Consider the following 19,003-nt stretch of genomic DNA (forward strand, 5'->3'; position numbering starts at 1 on the left):
GTCGTCGCGAAGTGTCAAATGTGTCAAGCTGACCGAGTGTGCGTCCATGTTCCTTATCCGCTAGATAATAATTTTTTCCGGTTAAAACACGATCTCGAGGATGATCGCCGAAGACGTGTCACGCGAACAGCAACGCGATCATTGACGCTGCTCGTACGTCCTTTTGCGCATTACATTAGATATCGCGTCGTCGTGTGTCACTTTTGTATTCACGGAAACACGATCGACAGAATGTCGTTGGACGCGATATCGTTGATTGAAGGCTTCGCCGTACACCCGAACGACTGGTATTCTCCGGTGGATCGCGTCGATTCCGTGCGCTGAGTCATATTTAATTAATACACACACGCACAGTGTGTTGCGCAGCAGACGAGCAACACACATGCCGATGACATCGACGCGAACGCTCAGTTATGACGCTTACACGTAATTGTCAACGAAGAAAAACGACAACACTCGGCCAACGAAAGCAACACTATCACAGCTGTCACGCTACGTAAGAAAAAAAAACGATATTATTTACTTGCTCAGCAGAAGAAAGCGCAGACATGGTGCGCGTGATAACGGTGCACAACTTCCTGGGGCAGAATGTCACCCAGATCGAGGAGCCCACGGCTACGTGCACGGCCACGACCAACCAGTCGCGCGAGATGCTCCTGCTTGCGCTGCCCACGCATTGCGTGGAGGTGTGGGAGCTGATGAGCTCGGATGTCAAACTTTATACCGTTTTTCCCACAGTGGACATGATCAATCAAATGGCACATTGCGCCAAGGGGGATTATGTTGTCACGCTGGAATCAAAATATCTCAGAGACACCGTGAGCAATAATCACGCGAACAGAGTCACATCTAATTTTGTAAGGATTTACGTGAACTGGGCCGCGGTGAAGGACCAGAGCCAGCCGATGCGGGCCAGGATCGCCGGCCGCGTCACGCCGAGTTTAAATCGACCGTTGAACAGTCTGGAGATGATAGAGCTACCTCTGAGCGTACAGCCCACGTTGATCGCTTGCTGCCAGAACACCGGCAATCTGCTGGTGGCCTCGGAGAACAGCGCCATTCTGCACGAGTTCAAGATCGAAACTCAACAAGTATCAAAAATGAAGTTCATCGACTTCGAGCCCAGACCCTGGTCGCTCGGATTCACATTCGCACCTACGCACATGGAGATCGTGGAGGATTTTATAGCAATCATGGATAGCACAAATTTATCGGTTTTCCGTCTCACGAATTCGATGTACGAGGATATCGACCAACTTAGCTCTTTAGCTTCCACAAATTCTTCTTCTGTCGACAAGACGTCCATATCCACGGACTCGTCTCTCGTAGAAAATAGCCTTGGAAATGAAGACGTGTTGCCGCAAAGCGCGAACACAAAGCACAAATCCGTAGATCAAGACTGTCAGTCTGTGACTCTCGAAAATATCGACACGGTAGCGACAAGTAACGCGAAACCTAGAGATAAGAAACACAAAAGCACAAAGAGAACCATATGGAGCAAGTTAGAAATAAACGATCTCAACAAAACAAAGTCGAGTAGCAATAAGAATTACATAGACTGGGAACGTTTGATATACAACGAGAAAGATGAGATGCAGAGGCTAATCGGGCAGGGAGTTGTTGATCCCGCCTCGCAACAGTTAACGGTGAGTTTTCCGTCGATAAGTCTAGAAAGAGCCGGACCGGGACACGCCGTCAGTCCCTTCACGTTGAATTCGGCCGACGTGAGAATCTTCATCAAAACAACCTCGCCCGATGTCGGCTGGTCGGAGAATTACGCGATAAAAAATTTACTATGTCTACAAATTAACGCCGGTGACAATAATGTCAAAGTAGATGGAATTCTAGAAGTTTTCAGATCTCTGGTGTTGAAGCCGTTGTACGTGAAAAAGGAATGCAACACCACGGGTGTGAAGAAGTCTATGCTGAAGTCCGACAGATACAAACACCTACAGGGTGTAAGTTGCTTTGTTTGCACCACGCAGGAAGGATATCTGTACCACTTCTCGGCAACGAGCAACGGTTCTCTGGACGCGACATGTCTGACCACTTATCCGTTCACCGCGCCTGTTCACCAAGTAGCGTTAGAGCACACGATACTTCACGCGTTAACTGAGGCTGGTCTCGAGTCCTACACGTTACGTCTTTCTCATCATATCGCGAAGCTGTCAAACTGCACTGACAGCGTTAAGATGACTTGTCCCAGTGTTACAGAGCCGGTGAGTCTGATCGGCCTGAGACCGTTTCTGGGAATACAAAGACTGTTGCACACGAGAAGCTACATAGTTCTGCTGGCCAAGGCGGACTGTTCGTGGACCATGTACTCTTTAAATCTCCCGAAGCTCGAGAATGTTTACTTCGACATCTTGAATGCAGCGAAGAATCACAAATCCTCCAGTCCGAGCACCTATCGACACTTGCTGGAAGAGGCGCACGCGTTGATACGCTTGGCGAAGGACGTGTCCTACAATAACGGTCAGCACAACGAGGAATTCGACGATGCGACGCACAAAAATGATCTCAAGTTGAAGAATCTCTATAATCAATCCTGCGCGCTGCTCGCGGACTATTACATACGATCAGAAATTGAGTCGGATTGGGATTTGTGTATTCCCTATTATAAGATGTCTGGGTTGAAGCCTTCGGAGGTGTTGTCGAGGAAATCTAGTCAAGATGCGCCAGGACTCCTGACGTATCTAACCGACGCATTGCTCACGATGAAAAGCGGATCCGAGGCGGACGCGCTGTTCCAAGGGTACAACATTATAGAAATTATTTGCAAGCTGGAGAAAGTAGATCTGTTGAAATTGATTTTTGGCAGTCCGGTGCTGAGGGAATACGCAACCGAGAAGTTGATAAGTCTTCTTCTGACGCACGAGACTGACGACACCGTTAAACTCGCCCTGGCGCTGTTGTACATTCAGGCGGACAAGCAGGAACAGGCGGAAAAGGCGTTAGAGCCGGTTTCTGTGCAATGTATCAAGCAGATCGTTTTGGAGCGCTGGGAATTGCTGTTCGACGTGACCGCGGTGAAGAAGAGAAGTCCCATAATACCGACCTTCTCGGATTTTGCTGGTATCTTAATGCTCATGAAGAACGTCACCTTCGCGGACATGCTGATACAGATAATAGAGGATGAGGGCGCGTTGTCGTTGCACCAGATCATACAAGTGTTCTTGGAATATTTGCCGTCGCGGGTCGGCAGAGACGGGCACAACGCGGCTGCCACGTTGCAGGTATTTCTCGAGAAGTATCTGCACAATTACTTAAGCTCGAAAACAATGATGGACTGGCCGCCGATTATAAATAAAAATCAGATACGCTCGGACTTCGCTCTCGTCGAGGCCTTCAAGCTGTTGGTACGTTCGTACTTAGGCAAATTAACTCAAACAAAAGTTTATAAGACTGAGACCAAAGAGGATCAAGAGGAGAACGACAAGGAATACTTTATGTTCGCCAAGTATCGACCGAGCTACTTGAACAAGATGCCACCGTACGCCAAAGATTACCAAAGAATTTTTAACACGAGCGATTTTAAGGACTTGGAGAAGGACTTTGCGTCCGAATCCGAAAAGACTATACCCAAGGAACTGTTTAGACTGCAATCCGTATTGTCGTGCGAATTTCTGCCGGTCGAGTGTTTGCACGAGGTCAAGCAGTTCCTCGAAACGCAAAACATCGATGGAAGCTTATCTCTCAAGACATTATGCATTCACAATACCGAAGAAGTAACGACGCTTTTGATGGACAATTGCCCGCAGGCTGTAGTACAATACGCGAAGGTATTTTTCAAGGCGCGCATATTAATTTTTTTTTTTTTTTTTTTAGCATATCACTTATATATCATTCTCTCTATTTGTTTCAGGACAAATATACGAAAGATACAGAGTGGAAATACCTCATTGAGTTAACACGAGATAAAATCACCGCGTCAGCGTCGCAAACGGAACTTCAGGTCTTGTACACGCAAATTATGAAAGGTAAGATTATACGTAACACATTTAATTACAAACAATTAATAATTTTTTCACAATTTTTCACAGAAATCTTGAATTACTTGCCGCACGCCTTGCCTATGAAGAGTCTGCATCGCATATTGCCTCGCGACGATATGGCGACGTTTCAAAGATGCACCGAGATGTGCAATGAAATCATGCACGCGGATCACGTAAAGTCACTGATAATGGAAACCGGGCAGCAACTTTTGACAACGTTGAAGTTGTGAAGATAAGTTTCCATTTAAATATCACATTTACTTACTAGCTAATTTCTAGACGAGTGATAATTCAGGAGTGTGACGAATATAAAAATTCCGATATCCTTCACGTTTTAATAATGTTACAAATATCGGAGAGAGACTTTTCATGCACACACACACACACACACACATACACTCTCTTGTATTCGCAAATTTAACCGTTTCTACAAAAGTTTCAGACGTATGTTCCTGATCGCTACAGTAACATAAACCGATGTTCGTTAGTGAATAGAAAATTGTGCTAATTGTGCACGCATTTTTATCGACTAGATAACTTTCATTAATTATAAAAATATTTCGAAAAGACAAATACTAAAAATTCATCTATATTATAATTGACTGTTGAATTGTTCTATATAGATATATTATATTGCGACTAAAAATGTGAAATCTGTTCCGAAGCAAGTGTAACGCAATAAATTAAAATGCGCAAAAGTTACTATAAAATAATATATATATATATGTATGTATATGTATCAAAAAAAACTATAAAAACTCAAAGTGCAACGTTTTGCTCTCACGCGAGGAAAACGTTTCGTACTTTAATTGATTGCATTTTAAAGAGCAATCGTACAATACTAAAAAAAAAAAACAAACGCCAGACAAGAGTCGCGCCGCGAGACTCTTGTTGCAGATATCAAAATCAAAGTATTTCTGCTTTGGGACAGAGATGTGTTTTTAGGAAAATGAATTTTACTAAAATAGTTTTTATCAAATATATTTGTTGATCATAACAAGTAGGTTTTACGTAACCGATTTTTGAGTGTTACAAATCATGTAACTTTGATGTGCCTTTAGGAATGATTTCTCTTTATTACAAATCTAATTATGTTATATAATTAATGAATAATATTTATAATTCATTATAAAAATAAATATATACACGGTATACAGCAGTTGTTTTTTTTACGTATACTTACCTTGTTATATGTATACTTCGATCGTATACAATTGTTATTCTTAACAGAGTGTAAATAATTAGCAGTAAATGTATACGTATTAACATAAAAATCTTATTTATATATTTATAAATCTATATATATATATTTATAGATCTTCCTCTCATAATTACAAAAACAATGACATTAAACGTATAAATAAAAATAGTAACAAATTTTGAATATAACATGTTTTATCCCCTTGAAAAATTCTGTGTATGTAAAGATACCGTAACTTATATATTTAACACTCAAGAGATTTTATCATAAATATACAATCATTTATATTCTCAAAAACAAAATTATATATATATATATGTATATATAATTCGTATATATATATTCGAAACATCAAAACTTGAAATTAGTGAAAAGTCACTGTTATAAAATAAAGCGCAATAACTTCGAGAAAATATTCTGCATATACGTATTTTGTGTTTGATTATCGAAAATATTTTCAAATACTTTGGATAATCACAACTTGTGCTAGAATATCGTGAAACAAAAATGTTTGCTATTGTTTTTATTGATTACCTGTACACCCCAAATAATCTACACAACGATAAATCTTTATGCGATCACTGCGACGTGTTTGCGTTTGACTCACATGATCTCAAATTCTTTATTTAAGGTTGCCAGATCCCTAAAACAATAAGCAGTGTTATATAAACAGTGTGTCACAAGCAATTAATGTTCTGGAAATGTGAATTGCAAAACATATATGAATTATTACCTCTCCTCTACGGCTTGTATCAAATCATGTTTATGCATCAATGACAAAACTAATCTTAATGTTGACCAAATGGTATTTGACATAGCTTTCGGAGGTATACTGTTAGCTTGCGGATCTTTTCCTGCGGCTTGTTGATTTAAGGCTGTTAGAAAATGCTCGCCCGCCTCTCTGTAACGTATTTGTTTTTATTGACAAAAAGTTATTATTATCTTTAGCATTCGAGAAAGAGTACGATAAGAAAATATATACTTACTTATATGCTTCAAGATTGATGCAAGATATGCCGAGATTGTAACGCGCTCTAATAAATCCCGGTGATAATTCTAAGGCACGATGGTACGCGTTTATAGCTTCCGCTGATCGCTGACCATTAGCCAGAGTGGCACCGAGTCTGTTCCATAATCTGGGATCCTTTCAGACAAGCGCATTCACAGATATGTGTGTCCGAACTAATTCATGAACGGAAATAAAAAATGGAAATCACACTTACATCAGGATGCACTTGTAACGCCGCTTGGAAACAATCGACAGCTTTGTCATACTCGTGGGACAAGTTGAACAACACACCTAGTCCGCACTGTACATCCGCATCTATTTCATTTCGCGGATTCATCCTTGCGGCTTGAATATATAGATTCTTCACTTCATCGTATACTTTGCTACAACGAAATAATTGTTTTTTATTTTTTAAATGTTCTATTTTATTTTAGAAATTTTTTAAGTCACTTACTCATATAACAAAGTGGATACGCTAAAAGTTATGTCTTCCTCTTTGGTTAAAGCAGATTGTGTATCTGCTAGATGCTTATATTTTTCGTTCTTCAGTAACCATTCTTTTAACGTAAGACAGGCTTGCTTATGATACGATTCGTTCGCATAAGAGGCGGCTAACGTCATGAGAGCAACGCCGTTCGAGGGTTCCAGACATAAGCAACGATTCAAGGCAGATATAGCCAAAGGATCTTGCTCGTTCTCAGCCTGTGTCTTGCCAAGAAGAAGCCAGGCTTCGGCATTGTTTTCATCTTGTTGAACTGCCGCCTCGAAACACAGCACCGCACTCGGTAAATCTCCCGCTTCCAATCGTTTTTTGCCCTCTTCCAGATTATTCAACAAGTCCTTCATGGGATTTGTCTCGCAAAATTGATATTCCTTGTTAAATGGATCGTAATATGTGTCAAACTCCGATACCCACGGATGTGAGGAAGAATCATCCATAGATATTTTGTCCCATTCGTCTTGGAACCGCTTCCATAATGCATCTAAATTATCTAAATTATTGACAAGTTAAAATTATATTAGATTATACATCATTCGAAAGCTCAAGAAAAAAAGTAAATACCTGCAGAAGGATTTTCTTTTACAAATTCGTCTACCCAAGTACCTGCTGCTCCTAATTCCTCTTCCACTTTGTTTAAATATTCTTCACCATTGTCAACAGTAGTACCATCATTTGTTTTCTGTTGTTGGTTTTCCGTGTGATACTGTTCTATCCATTCTGCGCTATCCAGACCAGCTAATTGAGTGCTCTCTATTGGAATGCCACCTTCTTGTTTCATAAATTTCATAAACTTCGAATGCGCAAAGTTTGGATCTTCATCTTTTTTGGTTTGAGCAATATCTTTACTGATATCTTGTACAGTGTCTATGTTACATTCTTGATAATCTTCTGCCCAGTTTGACGCTATGTCGTGAGACTCAAAAAACTTTGCGGTTTCTTTCTGAGCAGGTTGTACTACAGCTGTATTCCATATATCTTTTGCATGAAGTTCCTATATTTTATTTCAACAATTAAACGCATTTTTTTATTATAAATTATAAACAAATATACCTATATAACAAAAATATTTCATAAAATTACTTCAAACTCCTTGTTAGATTTAAGGCACAGATCTTCCCAAGCTGCATCCAAGTGAGTCAATTCTTGAACTACCCGAGGGGCTGCTACTGGAGGATGAATAGTGTGATCAATCTCTCGCATCTCCTGCAACAGGTTCTCCATTCGGAATGTCTGTGGACATGCAGGTTCCTGCAAAAATTCCTGAACAAACTGATCGGCATCTGGTTTTCCAAAAGTTTCTGATGTTAGATCAAATGGATGGCGAATTCCTTCCTCTTTAAATCCATGATCTTGCATATAATGTGATGCAAGGCGCATCAGTGAGTTGGGACCTCCGCACTCTCCTTCCACTAATTCTTGAAATGCCATTTTTATGTATTATTTGATTTCCTGCGTAAAGATACAAAGCATTTGTTAACTACTTCATCAATTTGCATATAAAGAAACATTATAACAATATAAGAAAAAGCACAGTAGTTTTAATCTTATAAAGACACATAAAAACATAAATTTTGAATGTACAGAATATGCCGCAAAAAATACTTAGAAACCGTACATAAAAACACTGTCTTATATGGTAACACAGTATAGACATTGTATGCAGTTTTCAAGTTTTGTATTACGTAAAACAAATTATTTACTGAAACAAAGATAGCCACAATTGTGCGTTTGATTATTTGTTGCTTCTAGCAAAAGAAAATATTATTAAAACGAAGTTTAACCTTAATCGGTTAATTCATTCTAATCACTTCGCAATTATTTTGTGGGCCACGTCAGTGCGTTGTTATTACACAGTATCAACACATCAAGATATATATGTTTATCAGGAACAATTTTTGCAACTGAGACTTTGTACCGAGTCAGTAGATAGGAAAAAAGATCGAGTGTGCAAATGAAAGATACATAAAACATACCAAGTTCAAGTGTAAAACTACCTTTCTTTTTTTCTTATTCTTAGTGTCACACTAACCGACTGATAAGAGAAAAAAAACGACTGAACAGTGCAGCCCAACTTTACTCTGAATATTATCTACATAAAACACATGTGTGTATATGCATGTCAAAGCCTCACAAGCTCACAAGCCTACCCCCCCTCAATGTTGCAATGGCACTGCTGGCTGGACTAAACCCTGCATAAAACTAAAAAAAACTGATATAAAGACAAATACAAGGGGTAAAGCCGAGAACACACGATAAAACTTAGGGTGCGATCATATGCAGTCCGAAAAAACGGAACGGAAAAAAGTGGGAAGTCGATCAGTCGCGAAGCCAATGAAAACGAGTTGTGGTGGGGAAGCAATCAATCAGAGCAGAGATGCTAAATCGTAACGTACAGCATCGAGAACATCGATGCGGGGGTGACTTTAGTCACGTGACAGGGAGGAGAGAAGAACCAACACGTGACTGAAGTCACGTGACCGGGAGGAGAGAAAAAACAACACACGTGACTAAAGTCACGTTACTTTTCTTCAATCACATTGTATGCGCGCATTTCCATTGATCGCAAGCGCAAACGCAAGGAATAGATCTCGTAGATTTGACCAATCACGCTGGTCAATTGGCTGATTTGATCAATACGATTAGTCAATTCTACCAGACCTGTTTCTTGCGTTTGCGTTTGCGATCAATGTAGAACAGGCTTAAGATTTGTGAAACGACTATGAATTCGGACCTCAGTCTTTTCTCCGCGAAGAGCAATGCGATCTTCGTTCGGCACGCTTGAAGATGGCGCTCAAGTAAACACATTTTATCGGTATTTGGGTGATTTTAGTTTTCGCGCTATATACCTGTTGTGTTGAAACACATCTTCCTGATATAACTCCCGATAAGTTTTTAAGAAAAAAAGTTGGAGAATCGCTTAGGATGCGGAAAATGGTTGATACGAGAGAATCGATCGAATGTGTTGCGACAACACTGAACGTAGTCAGCGGACTCGCGGAACGTGGACGAAAGTGAGAAAAGTTAGATTTTCCGTAGGAGCGAGAGCGAGCGCAATCGCGCCAGCCAGAGAGTGGATGAATGGAAGTGGTGGGCGGTTAGACAGTGGGCAGACGGCGCGCGAGTAAGAGAGAGCGAGCGCGTGTGACTTCCCTCAACGAGGAAATGTCGTCGGCACTCATGCCGCGACGGTGAAGTTAACGATCACAGCGAAACATGTCCAGTCCGATAATCAGTCGCGCGCAGACAGCCGACGACGGTGCTCGAACAGATGTACAGGTAATCTGTGCGATCTGCAACAAAACTGACAAGCTGCTTAGGTGCTCACGCTGCAAGGCCGTGTTTTACTGCACGAAGGAGCATCAGAGACGCGACTGGAAACGTCACAGAGAGTTTTGCGCGACTCATCCCGCGGAAGAGCCCCTCTCCGCTGCGAACAAGAATTTCAATCGCCAAATCCCATCCAACAAACACAATCCCTCGCCCGGCAATCGCAGAACTCCGAGCGCGCCAGTTTCTAACCTGACCGAGCACCCCAACGTCTTGGATGCATCGGACGTCGCTATTGAACCGAACAATCGGAAAGCGAAGCATTTCACAGGTGCGTGGATTGTTTTTTTTTTTTTTTTTTTTATTTTACTTTGCCGGAACTTTACCGCCAACATGGAAAATATTTTGACAGTATTGCGCAGTAAAAATTACAATAAATCTTGTTGCCGATAACTTTGCGATATAAATAGCTAGCTCTCTATTCTGATTGCGTGCTTTCACGTTGTATTGTTAGATACTTACAAATCGCAGCCAAAGATGTTTCTTGAACCACGATGTTTATATATAGAACACTTTCTGTGTGTCCAAAAAAATTTATTATATGTAACCTAATAGTTTGTATATACAAGTTATATATACAAGCATGTGTATGTTGACTTACAGACATAATAGTTAATCTTTTCCGATTACAGAGTCTATCACACAAGGAGAGAACAAATCAAAACAAGAGCAAAAAAAGAATCACAATCTTAAGAAAAAAACAACAAACAGCGGGAAAACCAGAAATTCACACAACACAGCCGATGAGTGGACCTTGCCAATAACGTACGAAGGTAGTTCGGAAGATACTATATTAGAAGCTAATGCCGAGCTTCTAAATCCCTCCTTGGAAAGCTCGAAAATTTTGTACAGTTTGAACGACACCGATCTTGGCTTGTCCACTCATAACGACATGAAAAACTTAGCGGTGCCAAGATTAGGCCAGGAAGAAGAATTTTCACCTCCGTTTCTACATAGAAATAATCTCGAAGAGTTTATAAACAAAATTTGCCAATATGTGATAAGAGACATGAACGAGTACGGTGTATGTGTGGTGGACAAGTTTTTAGGCAAGGAGAAGGGTCTTGCGGTGCTAAATGAGGTTTTAGACATGTACAGTGCGGGTTTATTTAAGGATGGACAATTGGTTTCTAATAAAGCTAGTGCAAATGATCTAAAAACAATTCGTGGTGATCAAATAATATGGCTGGATGGCAAGGAACAACAGTGTCAAAACATTGGCATGTTAATATCGCAAGTGGATGCCATCATCATGCGAGCTAACAAAATGCACAACAATGGGAAAATAGGAAACTATACGATCACCGGAAGAACAAAAGTGAGTATGTTCTCTGATTTTGACATTTTTTATTAATTATATAAAATTCCAAAAGTATATATAAAAATAATTTAAATGTAAATCGTAACACGCATATAAAGGTTATAAATATATATTTGTGTGTATTATTTGTGTATACATATTTATATGTATTTTTAGATTTTAGTCTATGTATGTGAGTGTATATGTATATAGTTTTCAATAGTTGATTAGATCAACTAGAATTTTCAAGTTTTTGTTGTGCTAAACACTTCGAACATGTGATCGCACGTATCCCATCTTTAATTGAAAAATAATTTAAGACTGTCGCAGCTCACGTTACATGTTCGCACAACGCGACTTCTTGTTTAGAAATCAAGCTAGTGTTTATTGTTGTTGTATTTATGTAATCGGGGGGGAGCGGAGAAAAAAATAAGATACGTCAAATATAAAATTTACAAATTGTCGAGAATGACGCGATAATAGATAAAATAAATTTGTTGAGATAAGCGCGATGGGCAAGGCCAAGATTCCAAAAATTGTAATGATCTTGTGCGAGGAAGTTATATGTACCGAAAGTAAGAGGAGAGTGGGAAGGAGAACGCGTAGTGCAGTCAGTCACGTACGCCTCGCGACTCCGTGCGTCTCACCCTCTTCCTCTACTACTTTCGCACGGCCGCAACGCAATATTACACAATTTGTTTCACTCCGCCTAAACGTACGCGTTTGGCTCTTCGATCGCATCGATTTTTCTACTGATATCTTTTTGATAAAAGGAATCTTGCTTAAAATTTCTTTTTTTTGTTTCTCATCATTCGTCGATTAAAAAAAAATATCGGTTTTATAACGCGCGTAACAGTCGCGCAATAACAAAAATAAATCATCTACACACAAATTTCCGGTAGCAAATTATAAAATGTAAAAACGATCAGAATATAGGTATATGTGTATTTAAAATCCAATTTAAATAACATTCATTTTTAACATCGCAGTGTCATTTTTATAACTGTTTTACGCATGTCCCATTGAATCATTTCTTGTTTTATCAACAGGATATTTCTCACATTCGCACATTGTGCTCAACAACGAGTTTAACAATTACTCGCCATAGTCGCTATCATTTGACTTTCGTGTGTGATTTATCAATGTTTATTTTTAGCTAGATACTCGGTTGCTCACAATGAAACAAGAACAGATACATCGCTTTGTTTTTTTGCGTCAATATGTTTAATTTGCTAAACATCTCACTTTGCCGTCTTGCTATCTCTTTTTTGCAGTTGTATTGTAATTTGCACGTGCGCACCAATACTTACACAATAATATGAGCATATCTGAAACTTAATCTTTGTGTGTATTTGTATGCGTACAGATGTTTTCGTTATCGTCGGAGATACGCAAAATCGTTTTTTTTATGACTTAAAAAATAGAAAGATAAAAAAAAGAACAATGTCCGGCTAATCTTTTGTGTCAAAGAAATTCCAACGATAAGTATCGGCTTGTTTGAGTGGCAATTTTGTTTTAATTTGAAGACCGCGTTCAAGGTGAAAGAGAAGAACGTTTTTACACTTGCTTTTTTTTTTCAAAGAGAATATTAAGGAGAGAATTAGAATATAAAAAACTTATAAAAATTTATTTATTTCAATATCGTCATCTAACGATATAATCAAACTGTGTTATCGGAAAACAAAAATTTGTAGATGCGGTAAAGCAACACGTTTCTCGAACGTGGATTATTAGCCAATCAGCTAACAAGCGATAGTAACATATCGCTTGATAATCGGGCAAGATAAAAAGAAATGTGAAATACAAAATATTCTGTTCGTCGATGACCACTTTATTACGACTGCTGCATTCCAACGATATGACAAATACGCATTTTTATAAGCAGCTTCTTCCTTCTTTTCTCCTACTGCAAAAATTAGCTTGTATATATAAATATACATGTGGACATGTTTAGTATAAAAATATATAAATATATATTATATAAATATATATATACATGTATTTCTAGTACATGATACTACAATTTGTAATAGTATAATTACACAATAGCATAATTTTAATATAAATACAACAGTAACAATAAATAGTAACAGTATAATTAATACACACGATTGTATAAATTTTCTTATGTACAAATCAAGTCTAAAAAAAAATAAAAATTCAGAAAAGTATATACATTGTTCTTTCAATAAAATCTTTTTTCCTTCTAGGCAATGGTGGCTTGTTATCCTGGTCATGGTTCGCACTACGTGAAACACGTAGACAATCCTAATCAAGATGGACGTTGTATCACAGCCATTTACTATCTTAATTGCGACTGGGATGTAAAGGTGCATATAAATAAATATGCACATGCAGTAACGCGTTTTTAAACGCATACTGTGTTTATGACATTTAAATACGTTTCTAAGCACATGTAAATACGAATAACAAAGATGAATAACAAAAATATCAATTTTTTTTTCTTTATCGCATACAGGAAAATGGTGGACTTCTGAGGATATTTCCCGAAGGATGGCAGGATCAAGTGGCGGATATCGAACCTCTATTCGACAGAATATTATTTTTCTGGTCTGACAGACGGAATCCGCACGAGGTACAACCGGCGTATAAAACGAGATACGCCATTACGCTCTGGTATTTTGACGCCGAAGAAAGAAATCAAGCTTGCCGAAGGTATCAAAAAGAAAGTGCGTAAGCAATCGCATGAATAGTTTCTGTTATTTGTCATTTCTTTTGTATATATGTGTACATATATATGTAGATATATATATATATCTATATAACAAGTCGATTCCAGTTATTTGTGCCGGGTATCATAGTGATCCTTTGCATTTTGTATCTCACAAACTGTACAAAATATATGTGAAAAACACATGTATTACATGTAAATCACTTTTCGAAGAACTACATAGAAAGAATATAATAGTTCGTGAGAATAGAGTGTAATGTACCACTACGCCGTCCGATTTTTTTTTCCTTTTTTTTGTTTGAAATTACATGTGTACACACACACATAAGCACATAGACAAAACTATGTATTATTATTACGTATCACGATAATTTCTTTCCAGGAGGAATTGAATAGCGTACGAAGAAACTTACTGACAAACATGCGTGCTTTATAAGGAAGTGCAATAGATGTAAGAGCGTACTATTATTTTTTTCCTCTTTACAGATGGCACTGTAATATATGTGATGAGTTGATGTGTGTAATTGTTGCAATTCACTCATATGTATATTTGTTCCTTTCTATTTCTGAGATTCTATACGTTTGCACTTTGTAAGCTGAATAATTAAGATACGTCAAGAGTCATTGCTTCCTACTTCTACCACCACTACCATTTGAAAAAAAAAAGAAAACTTGCAATTCTGTCGACTTTACCTTTCGTTATGTAAAACAAAAAAACAAAAAAAAAAAAAACAAACAAAGTATTAACAATCACCATAGAATCTTAACGCGAGCATGCATTTGAAATATTTTAAGTCGAAATCCTAAATGTGTAACATACGAGAATAAATTTCTTCCAGGAGTTTGCGAGAAAACAAGTAAACCTCGATTGTAATTCAAAGTCTACATTTTATAAATGTTCTTATGGCGACACATGTCTTAGAAATTATTAACACAACTAGTTATTACAAGAGAAATTATATTGCTCATACACAAAGTGTAATGTTAGTATTATCATGTTATTTGTAATGTTATGATTAAACATTGACGACTTTTTACGCTTACACACAAGAATGTCACGTTTGATTTTACCACGGCCAGTAATTGACTTATATGCTTCCAGAGAAAGAAACGAATTGAGAGAGACAAAATCGGGGAGGATGGAAGAATCAGTTTGTGTGTATTTTTGCGAATCTCGCGGAGAGTTTGCGGTTTCCACAAAGAGTAATACTCACGAGATTACTTAAATACAGTATTTTTATTTTAACAAAACGTGAGTGCAACACAATCCGCGAATTTCAATACGAATTTTCATGAGAGCAGGAGCCGTGCAGTCTTTGCTCTTGTGAAAATTTGTATTGAAATTCGCGGATCGTATTCACGTTTTGTTAAAATAAAATTACTTTATTCACAGTGATCTCGTGAGTGTTTCTCTTTGGAAATCGCGAGTATATGTGCGCGCGTGGATGCGTGTGTGTGTGTGTTGTATAATGTTATGTACATTGCAAAAAGAAAGGAACACTGTGTTTTAATATGTATCTATTTATACGACTATTATAAGTAGATATCATATGTATCTATTTATAATTGATAGGAAAAATTCTTTCAGTATCATTGGTGTCCTATTCAGAGAGTCTGAGATATAAGATTTTATTATTAGTTATTCTCTGAACATAGCAAAGCACGCCAAGTTACGGACACAATTTAGAGAAAGATATTCGCGATAAAAATTGTCCTATTCTCTCAAAGTAAATTATCCCTGAATTACATTTTTCACCGTATTGTTAGACCTGACTAATTGTAAAAATTTCTCCAGTAGTTTTCGTTTCGTGTGATTATTAAATTATTTTTATCTCTTAGGCTTAAATTTACTTTGTCTTTTTTGCGTCTTACGTAGAGAGTATTAAAAATTACCATTCAAACGCGATGTTTCCGACACGTTTTTAAAGTATTGTAAAACCGAACCGAAGGATTTTGTTATCAGAGCAAAATAAATGTAAAATAAACTCACAAAAGATTTTCACGTATATACATTAGTGATAATAATATCCAAAATTATATAGATTTATTTACACAAAACAGTTGTTGATATTTTCTTCATACTTATCTTTTTTCTCACCCTAAGAAACATCGGTGTCGCTTGGAAGTTGACAGTCTTGAACCTGATTGATCGCAGGAACATAAGCTTGAAACGAGAAATTGTTTTTGGAAAACATTCCCGGATTTATCACATAGCAGTCGGAATGGTTGGTCGTGTATGATTCAAAATTGTCGGCGATCACAATAAGATCTGGTGTTGGAAATATTTGTAAAGCGTGATTATATTTCCAGTATATCGGAACGACCTGAAGAGGTACAGGAGTCAAGTGCGACTGACTGATAATGGCTTTGGCAAACTGCAAGATTCCACCAATATTGACGTTACCGATATATCTCTTTTACAATAAAGTCGTACGTAATTTATACTTACATGTTTGAAGAAGTTTTCCTCTTTCGGAAAACGAAGCGCATTCCTGCACATTTTTGTCAGCATGTCTTCTCTCAACACCACGATCTCTTTCGTACAATACTGTATTCTACACGGGTTTGTGGTAAAGATAGCGTTCGGTATTTCTTTCGTCACTTCTTCGACGATGCATTTGGGCAGAGAAGGCTTCGGCAAAATATTAGGGGAGCCCAAATCTTGCGGACCGGGTACAAAAACAAACTTTGACGATTCTTTTATCACCTCATAGTTTGTTATCATGTCAACTAGATTTTTGAAACCCGTTATCAAAGCTTGCGCGCTCGTTACATTTGTAGGAAAGCTCAAAAAGTGACCACACAATACAAAAGCTACAGGAGGGTAGTCCATGTAGCCTTCTAGAACAGTTTTGAATTTTTGCAGAACGGTTGGAATATCCAACCATAATTCTGCTATGAAAACTATCATTCCGTCCTGGTTGGTCTCTTCGTGAACTTGTAACTTTTCCGACATTTTCAGCGACAAATTGTGCGGTCCGCCAAACGTATTACTATCGCCGAAATCTGATCTCGAGCTCTCCGATAATTCTATCGGCGGAAAACTGATCGTTTTCACATGTAACGTATTATCTTTATAAATTCCGTTAACTATTATTATGCAACCTTCCATGATAAATGTATCCTGAAAATCGTATTCCTATATAATAAGGAAAATAACAATTGATTAGTTGAAACACCATCAAATCAAACAATAAAATCTAATAATTAATAAATGTATATCATAAAGGATATTGTATCGGTGAGGTCAATTTTAACAGTTCCACTTGTATCTTCCAAGTAATATTGATCTTCTGTTAATTGTGTTATCATACCCATGACACACACATTGCCCATTCTTAGTTCACTCAATAAATATTCAATAGGTATCAAATCTATCTTGTCCATTTGTTGTTTCTCAAACTTGGAAAATTGAAACTGTTTGTGTCTCAAAGTTTTATACCACAGTACTTCAAAACGATCTTTAAATATCAACGATTTATATTCTGCCTCAGAATATAAACTCTCATTATCGATAACAAACTTCTTCTTGCTGATATCGTACTTTATTCTAGGTATATCATATCCATTTATAACGTTAAATACTGTTTCTGTGTCTTTTAACTTGGTTGGCTCCATCCACTCTTCTATAGCAAGTTTTAAATGTTCGGCATCAACATGCGGACTGTTCAGATTTTGGGCCAAAATCAACTCTATAATGCGAGTGAGCCAAGATTCGCGTTCTTCTTCTGATATCTTTACCAAGTGTTTTGCTAAAGATACCCTGAGTTCTCTAGAGACACAATAAGTATAAATAATAAAAATAGATGTGATAATAATAATAATTGAATATATTATATATAAAAATAAAAGAGTTTTATATAAAATACATTGTTTACTTCTTTATATTTCAATTATTTATACAGAATTCTGTTTGAATATCTCTTGGTAGATATGTCACAACGTATATATCTTGAAAGGAAGAGTAATTTACCTTGGTAATACAAGACCGTATAAAGAAAAGTTTGTTTGAATCATTTGTAAACATTTGCTCTCTGCCATTATCCAATCTATGTTATACAAGAATATATTATAATCAAACAAACGTTAATTAAGTTTAGTCACTAAAAACCAGTCAGTCACAGGAAAGGTGGGTTATCCCCACACATATAACTGGCATATGCGTGTCTCCTTTATGTCCTCTGAGCCGTTACAACATTGAATTGAAAAACACCAGTTTGTACATATTTTCAATCGATGAGGTTAATCGCGATTTTTCGTTCTTCAATATTTTCCCGCCTTCAAATCTAACCCTAACAATGGGTGTGTTTAGCCGAAGCTAGCGCTACGTAGCGCTACGTAGCGGCTTCATGTAGCAGTTGCAATTGCTGCGTTACTTCTGCTGGACAGTATGGCTACGCGTAGCATGTTCTAAGTAGTGGCCGCCATTTACAATAATACCGTCTCAATTATAATACTTTGACACTTTTTTTGCCATTTTTATAAATAATTAAAAAACACAGCTTAGCAACCGAAGAATACAACGGCGATTTGTATACAAACATATTTGCGCTTACAAAAAGCGCTGCGCGTAGCACTACTGTCCAGCAGAAGTAACGCAGCAATTGCAACTGCTACATGAAGCCGCTACGTAGCGCTACGTAGCGCTAGCTTCGGCTAAACACACCCAATTTTATCGCCAATTGTACGACGATCGCGAGCATAGGCTTGCGTCCACAATCGCATGTCAGGTCCGGCAAATCGACCAATGCGACAAAACATTGTAAACTTGACTTACGCTCGCGAACGTTGCGAGTGCCAAGTGGAACTTAATCTTTGTATACACAGAGAGAAACCTGAGAGCGGCCATCCTAATGTAATTTTTTACGACGGTTTCAGCCGCCGGTTTTAGCCGTATTTCCACAAAAGTGGAACTCAAAGGCCGTTCTACATTAAACGCAAGTAGCAGATCTCGTGGAATTGACCAATTGCAGAGTC

General features: G+C 37.9%; 4 protein-coding genes across 10 annotated transcripts; 2 read left to right on the forward strand and 2 right to left on the reverse strand.

Moving 5' to 3' along the window:
* Nucleotides 1–3: 3 nt before the first annotated feature.
* On the forward strand, nucleotides 4–4,859 carry LOC109858337 (Hermansky-Pudlak syndrome 3 protein). The gene is made up of 3 exons (XM_020435472.1): nucleotides 4–3,782; nucleotides 3,866–3,980; nucleotides 4,044–4,859. Exons 1-3 carry the CDS (start codon nucleotides 549–551, stop codon nucleotides 4,223–4,225), a joined length of 3,531 nt encoding a protein of 1,176 aa, XP_020291061.1. The 5' UTR covers nucleotides 4–548; the 3' UTR covers nucleotides 4,226–4,859.
* A 457-nt stretch (nucleotides 4,860–5,316) lies between these two features.
* On the reverse strand, nucleotides 5,317–8,902 carry LOC109858338 (peroxisomal targeting signal 1 receptor). 6 transcript variants are annotated; one of them, XM_020435478.1, is made up of 8 exons: nucleotides 8,702–8,902; nucleotides 7,788–8,156; nucleotides 7,311–7,698; nucleotides 6,660–7,197; nucleotides 6,420–6,588; nucleotides 6,183–6,340; nucleotides 5,930–6,097; nucleotides 5,317–5,839 (listed from the first exon to the last, which is right to left on the reverse strand). In XM_020435478.1, exons 2-8 carry the CDS (start codon nucleotides 8,133–8,135, stop codon nucleotides 5,800–5,802), a joined length of 1,809 nt encoding a protein of 602 aa, XP_020291067.1. In that variant the 5' UTR covers nucleotides 8,136–8,156; nucleotides 8,702–8,902; the 3' UTR covers nucleotides 5,317–5,799. The 6 variants fall into 6 exon arrangements, with proteins under 6 accessions (XP_020291067.1, XP_020291064.1, XP_020291062.1 ...); XM_020435475.1 differs by having other exon boundaries at nucleotides 5,318–5,839; nucleotides 7,269–7,698; nucleotides 8,737–8,902; XM_020435473.1 differs by having other exon boundaries at nucleotides 5,318–5,839; nucleotides 7,269–7,698.
* Nucleotides 8,903–9,441: 539 nt separating this feature from the next.
* LOC109858347 (egl nine homolog 1) lies at nucleotides 9,442–14,758 on the forward strand. 2 transcript variants are annotated; one of them, XM_020435491.1, is made up of 5 exons: nucleotides 9,442–10,305; nucleotides 10,667–11,352; nucleotides 13,545–13,664; nucleotides 13,814–14,010; nucleotides 14,409–14,758. In XM_020435491.1, the coding sequence occupies exons 1-5, from the start codon at nucleotides 9,921–9,923 to the stop codon at nucleotides 14,416–14,418; spliced, it is 1,398 nt and encodes a 465-aa protein (XP_020291080.1). In that variant the 5' UTR covers nucleotides 9,442–9,920; the 3' UTR covers nucleotides 14,419–14,758. The 2 variants fall into 2 exon arrangements, with proteins under 2 accessions (XP_020291080.1, XP_020291079.1); XM_020435490.1 differs by having other exon boundaries at nucleotides 9,444–10,305; nucleotides 13,814–14,024.
* Nucleotides 14,732–18,679, reverse strand: LOC109858346 (DNA polymerase epsilon subunit 2-like). The gene is made up of 4 exons (XM_020435489.1): nucleotides 18,000–18,679; nucleotides 17,261–17,798; nucleotides 16,476–17,159; nucleotides 14,732–16,401 (listed from the first exon to the last, which is right to left on the reverse strand). Exons 1-4 carry the CDS (start codon nucleotides 18,065–18,067, stop codon nucleotides 16,126–16,128), a joined length of 1,566 nt encoding a protein of 521 aa, XP_020291078.1. The 5' UTR covers nucleotides 18,068–18,679; the 3' UTR covers nucleotides 14,732–16,125.
* Between the last annotated feature and the right edge of the window lie 324 nt (nucleotides 18,680–19,003).

Source organism: Pseudomyrmex gracilis, unplaced genomic scaffold, assembly GCF_002006095.1.
Source record: "Pseudomyrmex gracilis isolate BER0280 unplaced genomic scaffold, ASM200609v1 scaffold_198, whole genome shotgun sequence".
NCBI classification, from domain to species: Eukaryota; Metazoa; Arthropoda; class Insecta; order Hymenoptera; family Formicidae; genus Pseudomyrmex; species Pseudomyrmex gracilis.